At 36.4% G+C, this 13017-nt stretch overlaps 1 protein-coding gene across 10 annotated transcripts in view; it reads right to left on the bottom strand.

Moving 5' to 3' along the window:
- Positions 1-13017, bottom strand: part of Dlg2 (discs large MAGUK scaffold protein 2) — a 1944997-nt gene that overhangs the window by 1537079 nt on the left and 394901 nt on the right. For all 10 annotated transcript variants that reach the window (XM_045145568.1, XM_045145570.1, XM_045145572.1 and 7 more), the window contains one exon: positions 3144-3218. In XM_045145568.1, the coding sequence (XP_045001503.1) occupies positions 3144-3218 (75 nt within the window). The remainder of the gene's footprint in view (positions 1-3143; positions 3219-13017) is intronic.

Here is a 13017-nt window from a genome sequence, read left to right as displayed (position 1 = left end):
TATTTTTCATTTTATAACATGAATAAGTCGTTATAAAATTAATCTTTAGTGATTTTTATACATTCAATTATTGAAAACAATCAGATATTTGTAATGAATGACTATTATAAATTATAAAAATCATGTTCTGGGTGTTTTTTTTCTGTATGAGACTTAATTAATAAATGTCACTGGATGTGTATACTAAATATCTGTATATATAGTATATACTTATAAGTATATATATATATATATAGATAGATAGATAGATAGATATAGATATATATATATATATATAAAGTATATATATATATATGGGGGGGGGTGAAATCACTAGGAACTTTTCCAGAGTTAGACTTTTGAGTAAGCAAAACCTCAGAACACATATGCCAAGGGTCTAAGCAACTATAAGGTCTCATTTTTCTCCAATGTATTGTCATTTATGTGTGTCAGTATTGATAACTGATTGCTCCCTTTCTCTCTCTGGGACAAATTTTAGATTCTCAGGAACAAGAATCCTTCTGACCCTGTTGGGATCAAGTTGTCTACCAGAGGGATCAGTCAGTATTGGCTTCAGCAAACTCAGGCAGCTCAAACATGGCCACTGGGAGCCACTTGCTATGGGTAGGGTACTACCTAGAGAGAAGCAGATCATTGAGAATTGCAAGGTCATCCGGAAACTGTCTGCCCTGTGAGGCAATGCAATTACTTTTAAGTGAATGGCAAGGTAAATTTATGAAATCAGTAGTTCCCAATCCCATGGCAAAGGTATGAAGAAATGTTGACTCTCTGCAGCTCTCACTTAAGCACAGGTAAGAGTCAGACATTTGTGATCTCCCGTCTTAAATACAGTCTTTATTTAGTTCTTGAGATCCTGATATTTGAAGAACAAAATCAGGATCCTCCATATTCTAGGAGATCTAACTCTAAGAAATAATGAAAGCTAAACTATTTTTGATGTCTAGATATCAGATCCTAATAATGCAATTAACTTGCTGAATAAGGTAATTAAATTGCTCAACTACTAATCAAAAAAAATCTTACAGGTGTTACACATGGATGTATAAGGTAAATAAAAAAAAAAACACCATACTTATGACTGTATAACCAGTAATTGGTATAAGTAAATATAATTTCAAACAAAATCTCTCAAAACACATATTTTGTGAGAGCAAAAGTACAAACGGACCCATCTAAAATCAAATACTGCTAAATATGCAGCTATTTTGAAACATGTGCAACCACATTAATTTTAATTATAATCCAAACATACCTCAACAATAGCCCATTTAGAGAAATTCTTTGAAAATTATTCTGAGTCCACAACTAAAACTCAACCTCAAATGGTCAGAATGTATCATTATTCCACATCAAATCTCAGAGTGTTACACGTTTTTCTAAAATAATATTTAAACATATCACATATGAAAGACTAAATCAACATACTAAAGATTCAAATTCAAGCCTTTCTTCAGAAGGTTTCAACCATGTACCAGGGATTTACCGAGGTGTATGACTACTAGGATCCTGAAGAGCACATGATCTCCTTTGGAAAAGTAAGAATAGGATTTAGTAATTATAAGATAATATATCATGAGGGATACAATTAAATGAGTAAATGATGAAGAACTAGAGTTATTAAAACTCATACTTTCTTTGGCATCAGCAGAGTCGCTAGCATATCCTCCCTTCTGGCCATCTGCTCAAAAAAAATCTGACATTTTTATTCTTTAAGGCTCTGGCAAGTCTAGGCTGCATCTGCACAGCAGGAATCCCTCCAAAATTTAGCACCATCATCTCCTTCAGTAAAGGAGATCGCACCTTCTCCATCTTCTACAGATAAACCAAAAGGGAAAGAAGCGCTGCCCCTTACATGATTTGAATGAAAAGCAACCTGCCCAGGACCATTGCTTTGATAACCCGGTCATATCTTATTCCATGCAGCCCAGCTGAACCTTTCAGCAGCTTGTATCCTTAACAAGAGATGTAGATTTTTAAAAGGTGCCACACATCACTTTTGCATTGCCTTTAGGGAGGGTCAAATGAGGAGAAAGCCTCCAAAATAACTTTCTAATTTCCTATCCTTACTCTACACATTTTTTCATGGTAGGCAAGCTGTCAGTTATAGTAAATACAAATCCCACATGAATTATCATCATCTTTATCAGGCAATGTCTGTATAAGAATAGTATACTCATTGTAGAACAGCAAATGGCATTTTTACAGTATTTTTTATAAAGCAAACTATTTTGTGCCTTGAATTTGGTATATGTGTATTAGTGAAACATTGTCAAAGTGAATTTCTACCTTGGTATCTAGATGTGTACCATCCACTTGTAAATTACCTAAAAACTATTATGTGATTGATTTTTTCTTAAAATGTCTTATTTAAATAGTGACCAATGTTTAAGGCTATTAAAATAAGCCAACTTTTATTAATTGGGACATTTTATAAAATTTAGAAGTAAATGTAAAGAATTAACTTTAAAAAGAATATTATACAAATTAGCCTTTTTCTTCATTTACTTCACAGCAGCATGTAGAACAAGTCATGAAAAGAGATGTAGTCTATCTGAGATATATTGCTAGCACTACGATTGATGTACTATTCTTATTTGCTGTGCAATTAACACTTCCATCTGCAACAAAGGATAATAACATAGTACCTGTTTATTTCAAAGACTTGAAAGTCCTCTGAGAGAAGATTCTACACAAATGCAGACTATTATTACACCAGGAAGAATCTAAAATTGCCAAGTCCATTTATTCATCATGATTAAGCAGTCAACATAACAATGGTAGAAGAAAAAGCTTCTCTCTCAGAGGCATCTAAAATCAAATACTGCTGAACATGCAGCTATTCAGAAAAAAAGTGCATGTACAAATATATTCATTTTAATGACCATACAATCTATCTCATCAATAATCCATTTCGAGAAATCCTTTGTAAGTTATCCTGATATGCACACAAGAATGCACAAACTTTCTAATCATAGTTACTTTTGATAATACATAGCTTTCTGAAGAGACATTGGCACCTTTCAAAAGGTTTATTCTACTTCATAATTTCGGACTATATTGTAGTTTATTTCAGTAAGGTTGTTCCAAAATAATAATAATAAATTCTCCTTCACTTTGGCCAGTCTTGAAATAATCAAACTTACAGTACAGTGATGGACAGGCATCCAAGCAGGAGCTTCCACAGTGCAATTCTGAGCTGGGCATTTGCCTTGGTTTTGCTGCAAGAAAGTAAAAATAATATTATTTTCTACATATCTATATTATATGCAGCAACATATACTAACTGAAACATTTTCTATCAATAAATTTATCATCAAATATATAAGCATTTCAGAAGATTTTAAGAATGATTTTGGGGGACAGGAGAGATGGGTTAGCAGTTAAGGCACTTGCTTGTGAAACCTAAGGACCCAGGTTCAATTTCCCATTACTCACATAAACCAGATGCACAAGGTGGCATATATGTCTGCAGTTCATTTGCAGTGGCTGGAGGACCTGTCATGCCCATTCCCCATTCTCTGTCTCTCTCTCTCTCAATAAATAAATAAAAAATAAAAAGAATGATTCTTGGTGCAGTGCTGTCAGAAACATTGAATACCTTCTCTGCTCTTATTAAACTATAAGGAATTATCTTCATCCTTACTCTGTATATTAGGTTTTGGGCACTAGGTTTCCTTAGCACTGGCCTTCCAAGTACTAAGGAAAACCATAGGGATGCCTTCCTAACACAGAGGACAGAATGCTCTGCTCTTTTTCACTCTGCATTACACCACTGACATGCACTCTACTCTTATGAGACCATTTGAGTGAAGGTAGAGAAAGACATTTTTGCCCCTTTCCTGGTTATAAATTAAGGGTATGATTCTCACTAGAGCATTTCATAGAACTCCAAAATGTAGAAATGAAAACCACAGATGTTAGAGGCCTTTCTTGTCATAACAGAAACAGAGATGCAGAGGAATAAAACAGCTTGCTCAAAAAACCAGAGGCTTGTCATATTCAGTAATTCCCCTGGCTCTTCTTTCTATGTAAGTAATTTATATCTAGTTAACTTAGTCATATTGTAAGTTCACTTCTCATGGTTCTTTTAGGAAAGAAAAAAATTTCCCTTTAACTAACAATAGTATTTTATTCCTATAATGATAAGTTCTAAGGAAAGGGGAGTTCTAATAAAACATTTATTTCTTCTTTATATGCTCAATGATGGAGATAAAGGCATTCTGTTTGCTAACAACAGTCACAGATGTGACTTATTGAGCCATTAAATTTCCAAGAGTTAAATTGAACTGTGCTATTACTCATACCCAGAGAGGATATTATTAGAGGTAATTATACCCATCTTACAATGGAGAAAACTGAGGCTTAAAGAACTTAAGCAGTATGCCTAAAAGTCACTCTGCCACAGAACAACAGAGCTGTGCCTGCAGCAGAAATCTTATGCATGTCCTTTCTTTTACAATAAGCTGTTTCTGTTATATTAAATTTTCAATCTGTTTAATGAGGTGTAGGCATGCCATCATCTAAACTTATAGCATATTATCAACCATCCTACCATTTGTGATTTAGCTGAATAAAATGGTGAATTACTGAATTCAGTGTTCCTGTCATGCTAATATTTCTGTGTGTGCATGAGTTGTAAAAGCAACACTTATTTAAGTGATCCATTTTTAAAGCACCACTAACCCTGAAGTGCTATATGAATGATTGTGGATAAAGTCACCATAAAAATAAACTTATATCATCAATCTCTATGTTCAGTTTCCTTAGCTATATCAAAACATGACATGTAGAACTACCATGGCACACAAGGTTCCTTAGGCTGTTGTCAAATATCCACAATTTTAGACAAAGCTTGGGCATGTTGATGCTGTCAAGATATCCTTTTGGTAGTCAGTGCCATAAAACAGTATTATTATAATGTCTATTTTACAGGAAGCTTATCACTAATGAACATCAATTAATTTCAGATCATTGTCATAGTTTAAAGAGATGGTACTAATGAGAACACAATAATTTGTTGTCTAAATTGCTATTTTAAGGTAAATTTAAAAACCTACATTTTTGTTTAAGCTCTTTGAAATAAGAAATTATTAAAATACTACTTATTATTTCTAATTCTGAGAATTAATAGAAGACTATTAATTGTGTGGAAATATCTTCTTTGGTAAACTTCATCAATGTTGTTACTCTTGAGTGTGGCTTATAACTACATGCATCTTTATGATGCATATGGCAAAAAGGAAAATTCAATAAATAACTGGATTGTGCTTGAGTGGGTGGACGTAAATGTGATGGGCACATATATAGCATGTATGAAGAGCATGGGGTAAAGAAAGGTAGAACTATGTGTGAGTCTGTGTCTTTTTCCATTGTACCTGATTTTTTTACACGAACATTTTTTTCACACTGTTTTGATGAACCAAATTAGCCATGTAATTACATAGACCCCAGACAAATAGAAAAGGCCTATTGGAGATAGATGGTATAAATATAAATCATTGCCAATCTATATATTAGAATATGAGGTATCCCTCAGATTCCCATTGCGCTTGAGCCCAGGCTGATCCACCCACCTATATGCCCATACACTGTCATGGGCAGAACACAGGACAAAAGAAATAACATGAAAAATCAAATGCAAGAAAATCCAGTTAGATAACCCAGCCCTACAATGAACATATCTATTCAAAACATAGAAGAGTCACTAAGATCAGAACATCCAAAAGAAGCTATAAGCAATGCAACCCTGACCAAGCTACTTGTAGAGCTTGCAGAAAAGCAACAAAGTATGGATAATCGTGTGGATGCTGCCATCACTAAACTAGACCTGATAGATAAGAAAATGGAAGGAGTTCAAAGACAGGTAAGAGATTTGAGGGAGAGTGAAAAAAAAAGAAGACCTCAAAAATCAGGTGGCCATGATAAATGAAGACATAAAGAAATGCAAGGATGAATTCCAAGAATCATCAAGAAAATCAGAAAATGATGTGGAAAGGGAGCTTGACAGAGGGATGAAAATTATACATAGAAAAGTAGTAGAAAATGCAAACCTAATCGAACAAGACCAAAACTCTCTAGAAGCTCTCAAGAATAGAGCGAGCCAGGTGGAGGATAGAAACTCTGACCTGGAAGACAAGATGGAAGAAATAGTTCGAGAGTTCAAAAATTTCAGTATCTTCAAAAGTTCCTGTGAACAGAACATGAGGGAATTGTGGGATACACTTAAATGTCCTAATATCAGGATCATTGGAATACCAGAAGGAGAAGAAATTCAGACCAAAGGCATGGAGAACTTATTTAACAAAATAATTGAAGAAAACTGCCCCAGTCTCTTAAAAGAAAGGCCTATCAAGATACAAGAAGTTAACAGAACTCCAGACTGGCCCAAAGGAGAAACTCTCCAAGACATATTGTCATTAAGACTCTAAACATTGACACCAAAGAGAAAATTCTAAAAGTAGCTAGGGAAAAACAGCATACCATTTTCAAAGGTAACCCCATCAGAATTACTCCAGACTTCTCAATGGAAACCCTGAAAGCTAGAAGGCCCTGGAAAGAAACACTGCAAAGTCTAAGAACCTATGTCTTCCAAAATCAAAATACTTTGCACAGAGAAAGTATCCCTCATAATAGATGGTGAAAGAAAAACTTTCCATGACAAAACTCAGCTTTACAATTATATGAACACAAAACCAAACCTACAGAGAGTATTTCAGGAAATTCTCCACAGAGAAGAAACAATCAAACACAAATGCCTACAAGAAGCAGATCACAATAACAAACCTCAGAGTAGTCACAAAAAACGTCAAAGTCCATGAAAACACCAACCCACATAAGCCATCACAATATGGCAAGGATCAAATCAAATCTCATAGTCATTACACTAAATATTCATGGCCTTAATTCACTCATCAAGAGATACAAACTAACAGGATGGATCAAAAAATTAGACCCTTCAAGATGTTGCCTTCAAGAAACCTACCTCACCACTAAAGACAGACACCTCCTCAGGATGAAAGGGTAGAAAACAATATTCCAAGTAAATGGAATAAGAAACAAGCAGGCATAACTATATTATTATCAGATAAAATAGACTTCAAACCAAAAATAATCAAAAAAGACAATGAAGGCCACTTCCTACTTATCAAGGGAATGATCCATCAAGAGGATATTACAGTCATAAATCTGTATGCATCAAACACAGGGGCACCACAGTTCATAAAACAAAAGCTACTTGACAATGAAACACAAATAACCACCAACACCATCATAGGTGGGGACTTCAATATAGCATTATCAGTAATAGACAGATCATCCAAATAGAAACGCAACAGGGAAGAAAGAGAGCTCAACAAAACCATAGAACATTTAGACCTAACAGACATCTACAGAACTTTCCATCAGACTACACATTTTTATCAGCAGCCCATGAAACATTTTCTAAAATAGACCATATACTGGGTCACAAAGACTGCCTCCACATATTTAGGAAGATTTACATAATACCCTGCGTGATATCAGATCACAATGTTATATTGCTAGAAATCAGCAACAAAAGACCCACCTAGAATCTCAATGGCACCTGGAAACTGAACAGCACACTTTTAAACAATAAATGGATAGTGGATGAAATTGAAAAATTTCTAGAATTGAATGACAATGAGAATACATCGTATCAAAACTTATGGGACACAATGAAGGCAGTCCTCAGGGGAAAATTCATAGCAGTCAATGCCTTCATAAAAAAGACAGAGATCCCAAATCAATAACCTAACCATCCACCTAAAGGCACTGGAAAAGCAAGAAAAATCCAACCCAAAGAGCTCCAGAAGGAAAGAAATAATTAAAATCAGAGCAAAAATTAATGAATTAGAAACCAAGGAAACAAGACAATTGACAAAACAAAGAGCTGGTTCTTTGAAAAACTAAACAAGATTGACAAACCCCTGGCCAATTTGATCAAGCAAAAAAAGAAGAAGTTTCAAACTAACAAAATTCAAAATGAAAAAGGAGAGATTAGACATAAGTGAAATTGGGAGAATCATCAGGACTTATTTGAAAAACCTCTACTCCACAAAACTGAATAATGTGGAGGAGATAGATAAATTCCTGGATGCATACCATCTTTCAAAGCTAAACTCAGAGCAGATTAATCACCTCAATGAACCCATCACACTCATGGACACTGAAAAAGTAATAAAATACCTCCCCCAAAAGAAGAGTCCCGGACAAGATGGTTTCTCAGCTGAATTCTATCAGACTTTCATGGAAGAATTCAAACCAATCTTCCTCAAACTGTGCCACACAATTGGAGAACAGGGAAAGCTACCAAACTCCTTTTATGAAGATAGTATCACCCTAATTCTAAAACCAGGCAGAGATGCCTCAAGAAAAGAAAATTACTGGCCTATTTCCCTGATGAACTTAGATGCAAAAATCCTAAACAAAATCCTCGCAAACCGAATCCAACAACACATCAAAAGCATTATCCACCTTGACCAAGTGGGATTCATCCCAGGAACACAGGGGTGGTCCAACATACGGAAATCTGTCAATGTAATACACCACATAAACAAGGTTAAACATAAAAACCACATGATCATTTCGATAGATGCAGAAAAGGCCTTTGACAAGATACAACATCACTTCATGATCAAAACATTGGAAAGAATTGGCATGGTTGGTTCATATCTTAGCATAATAAAGGCAATATACAAAGCTCTAAAGGCCCAAATAATACTAAATGGAGAGAGACTGGAGGAATTCCCATTAAGATCAGGAACAAGACAGGGTTGTCCATTCTCACCTCTGCTTTTCAATATAGTACTGGAAGTCCTAGATCAAGCAATAATATGGAAGAAGGGAATAAAAGGGATGCAATCTGGAAAGGAAGAAGTTAAGTTAGCTCTATTCACTGATGACATAATTGTATATGTAAGAGAACTGAGAGACTCCATCCCAAAACTCCTGAAGGTGATTAACTCCTATAGCAAAGTAACAGGATAAAAAAATAAATGCACAAAAATCAGTAGCCTTTCTATATGCAAAGGACAAAGACACAGAGAAAGAAATAAAGGACATAGTCCCATATTCAATAGCAACAAAAAATAAAATACCTTGAAATAACATTAACCATGGAAATGAAAGATCTATACAACGAAAACATAAAAACACTCAAAAAAGAAATTGAGGAGGACTTGAGAAAATGGAAAGACCTCACATGCTCCTAAATAGGCAGAATTAACATTGCGAAGATGACAATCCTACCAAAGGCAATATATAGATTAAATGCAATTCCAATTAAAATCCCTACAGTGTTCTTCACAGAGATAGAAAAAAATGATCTCAAATTTCATATGGAAAGGCAGAAGGCCTCACATATCCAAACATATCCTCAGCAAAAGAAATACCTCTGGAGGCATCACCATACCTTATATAAAGCTACATTACAAAGCCATAGTAAGAAAAACAGCATGGTACTGGCATAAAAACAGAAGTATAGACCAATGGAATAGACTTGAGGACCCAAACATTGGGTCAAGCAACTATAGCTGCTTGATATTCAACAAAGGCCATAACAATATAGGCTGGAAAAAAGACAGCATCTTTGACAAATGGTGCTGGACAAACTGGATAACCATATGCAGGAAATTGAAACTTGATCCACACATTCCGCCATGCACTACACTCAATACCAAATGGATCAAAGACCTCAATATAACACCAGAAACTCGACTACTACTGGTAGAAAATTTAGGAAGTACTTTCTATGATATAGGAATGGAAAAAGACTTCCTGAACAAAACACCAGCAGCTCATTATCTTAAACGGTCACTCAACTAATGGGATCACATGAAGCTGAAGGGTTTCTTTACAGACAAGCATACAATAAGCAAAGCCAATAGATTACCCACAGAATGGGAGAAAATATTTGCAGTTATCCAATTGACAGAGGCCTAATATCTAGAATATACAAAGAACTAAAAAATCTAAACAGTAGAAAGTCAAACACTCCACTCACAAAATGGGGCAAAGAGCTGAACAGGCAGTTCACAGAGGAAGAAATACAAATGGCATACACACACTTAAGAAAATGTTCATCATCCCTAGTCATCAGGGAAATGCAAATTAAAACAACTATGAGATTCCCCCTACCCCAATAAGGATAGCAGACATCAAAAAATCAAATGAAAATAAGTGCTGACGAGGATGTGGTGAATTAGGAACACTCATCTGCTGTTGGTGGGAATGTAAGATGGTACAACCACTTTGGAAAGCAATATGGAGACTGCTGAAAAAGCTGACTATACAGATACCAACAGACCCAGTTATTCCCTTACTGGGCATCTACCCTAAAACCTTCAAGCCACAGGCCAGAGATATTTGCTCAACCATATTTGTAGCAGCTCAATTTGTAATAGCTAAGAGCTGGAATCAACCAAGATGTCCATCACTAGAAGAATGGATAACTAAGCAGTGGTATATCTACACAATGGAATTCTATACAACAGTAAGAAAAAATGACACAATGAAATTTGAGGAAAAATGGTTGAACCTGGAACAGACCGTTCTTAGTGAACTTACCCCCAATCACAGAAAAAAAAAAAAAAGTCACCACATGGTCTCACTCATCTACAGCACCTAACCTGAGTCTACCCAAGATGCCTTACATACCCAGCAAGTATCTCATGGACTAGACAATATAATGTGTGGGGAGGGAGAGGAGGGCAATGAAGGGATGGAAAACACAAATCAAGACCCAAACGGCAATGGTACCATAAAATTCTACTTCCTAAAAGGCAGACCAAATGGCTGAACCAGGCCCTTAGAGGGAACACCTGAACCACAAGACACTGGAGAGGGTATGATGAAGACTAACCTTAATCTTCTACAGCCTCTCTCTCTCTCTCTCTCTTTTCTCTAACTCTTGTATATTAGTTATATTTTTCCTCCTTTTCTTAGTGAGCACTGACCTGTAACTCCCAGTACCAGCATGTGGCTATCATCTACAATGAGCTTTTGATCAGAGAGACCTACAAGGTTTCCTAAAAGACAGACTTCTGTCCGAGTACATGATGACCCACCAAAGGTTAGTGGTAAGACCCTACAGCTGAAGACACCTTATGTGGTCAACACATAAAATGGAATGGCATGCCTGGAAGCTGGAAGAGAGTCAGTCCCCAGATAGTCAGCATGTCTAGTGCCAGAAGGTGCTACATGGGCGACTGGGGAAAAATGACCAATATCTGTCCAAGAAACTCATGGTCTAACCTACTTAGCAGCAAATAAACTGTCATGATGCCCACACAAGTGCAACAGTGGCACACAGCCATGGTGGGGAACCAACTGCTCTTGATTTGGCTAACTGATCCCCTCAGTGGCACTGGACCCATTGCTGGAGCTGAAGTCAGAACCATATCCAAACATAAGCCCACTCTCCATTATCAAGCTACCATCAATCATGGGCTACAAGAGGGCCTACACCTATTAAATTCTCCATAAAAAAAATAATAATAAGGGTTCTCTCATTTGTCCTGGTGCTAACTTACTCTCCGTTGGAGAATCTGCTTGTCTTTTTCAGATAGATGTAGACCCTAAGGAGAGAGCTACCCCATCATACTTCAAAAGGGCCCTGGCTAAAACTAAGAAAAATTGGTGAAATAAACAAGGGTGATGTTTTCCTGGTGAACCGGGTACCAGCACAAGGGAGAAGGAGATCAACACAGAGAAAAATCAACTCCTACCAAATCAGAGAGCCAAAGACCCAGAAGCCCCTAACACCTCATCACTGAAGCAGACCAAAAATGAACCCAACATGACTCAGGGAAATTTTGCAAAAGAGGGGGCGGGAAGAATGTCAGAGCCACATGTTGGGTCATGATATGCAAAGACATTGATCCTACCCATAACTGTGGGCTAACTCCAGAATGCATGACCCATATACCTCAACAAGGAGGTGCCAAGGGGAGGGGGTAGGTCATGCATGGATGAGCCTAACAATGGTACCAAATTGACTGTATTTGCTGAATACAAAACTAATTAATAAAAATATTTTAAAAAAAACTATTAGAGGGGGTTGGAGAGATTTCTTAGTGGTTAAGACACTTGCCTGTAAAGTTAAAGAACTCAGGTTCAATTCCCCAGAACCCATGCAAGCAGATGCATCAGGGGGTGCATGCATCTGTAGTTTGTTTGTAATAGCTGGATGCCCTGGTGCATCCATTCTCTATCTCTATCCCTATCTCTATCTCTATCTCTGTCTCTGTCTCTGTCTCTATCTCTATCTCTATCTCCATCTCTATCTCTCTCTCCCTTCCTCTTTCTTTCTCAAATAAAGGAATAAAATAAATTTAAAAAAAAAAACACTAAAGCAGGTGGTCAAAATGTGATCATTAAAAACCTCAACCTCATGTGTTATGTTTTATCTGCAATTTCATTCTACTTCCAAAGAAGAGAGTTCTATGGTGGGCCAAGGTAAACTGGGGAAGGGGAGACAGATGAAATGTTGACCTCATTATTCCATTTAATAGTACGTTCTAAAAGCAGACTAAGAGTTTAAACATGGTACTGCTCTAACATTCACAGAAAAGCAATTCTCTGACTTACTGGTTTTTTCTTTAATCTGAGTTGGAAAGCATTGCATGTTAGTACTATGCACTTTCATTCATGTATTTATATGTGCCCTATGTGTATATGTGCAGAGGCCAGAGGAGAATGTCAGCTATACTCTTCTATCATTTCTCTGCATTGTTTGAAAACAGGGTCTCTCACTGAATCTGAGCCTTATGATATTTTTTCAGCTAGGTGGTTGACCATCAACCCCAGTAATCTTGTATTTTTTCTCCACTTAGTACTGGGGTTACAGGCATACATGACCACACCTGTCTTTTTATAAGAGTGGTAGGGGTTGATCTCAGGAACTCTTGTTTGTGCAGCAATGACTCTTGCACATAGTCATTTTCCCAGCATTCATTACATTCATTAGTGTAAACATTCATTGAGTAGTCATTATTTTAC

This window comes from Jaculus jaculus, chromosome 3, assembly GCF_020740685.1.
Source record: "Jaculus jaculus isolate mJacJac1 chromosome 3, mJacJac1.mat.Y.cur, whole genome shotgun sequence".
NCBI lineage: Eukaryota > Metazoa > Chordata > Mammalia > Rodentia > Dipodidae > Jaculus > Jaculus jaculus.
The sequence above is the reverse complement of the archived record's forward strand: the minus strand, read 5'-3'. Positions and strand labels throughout refer to the sequence as shown.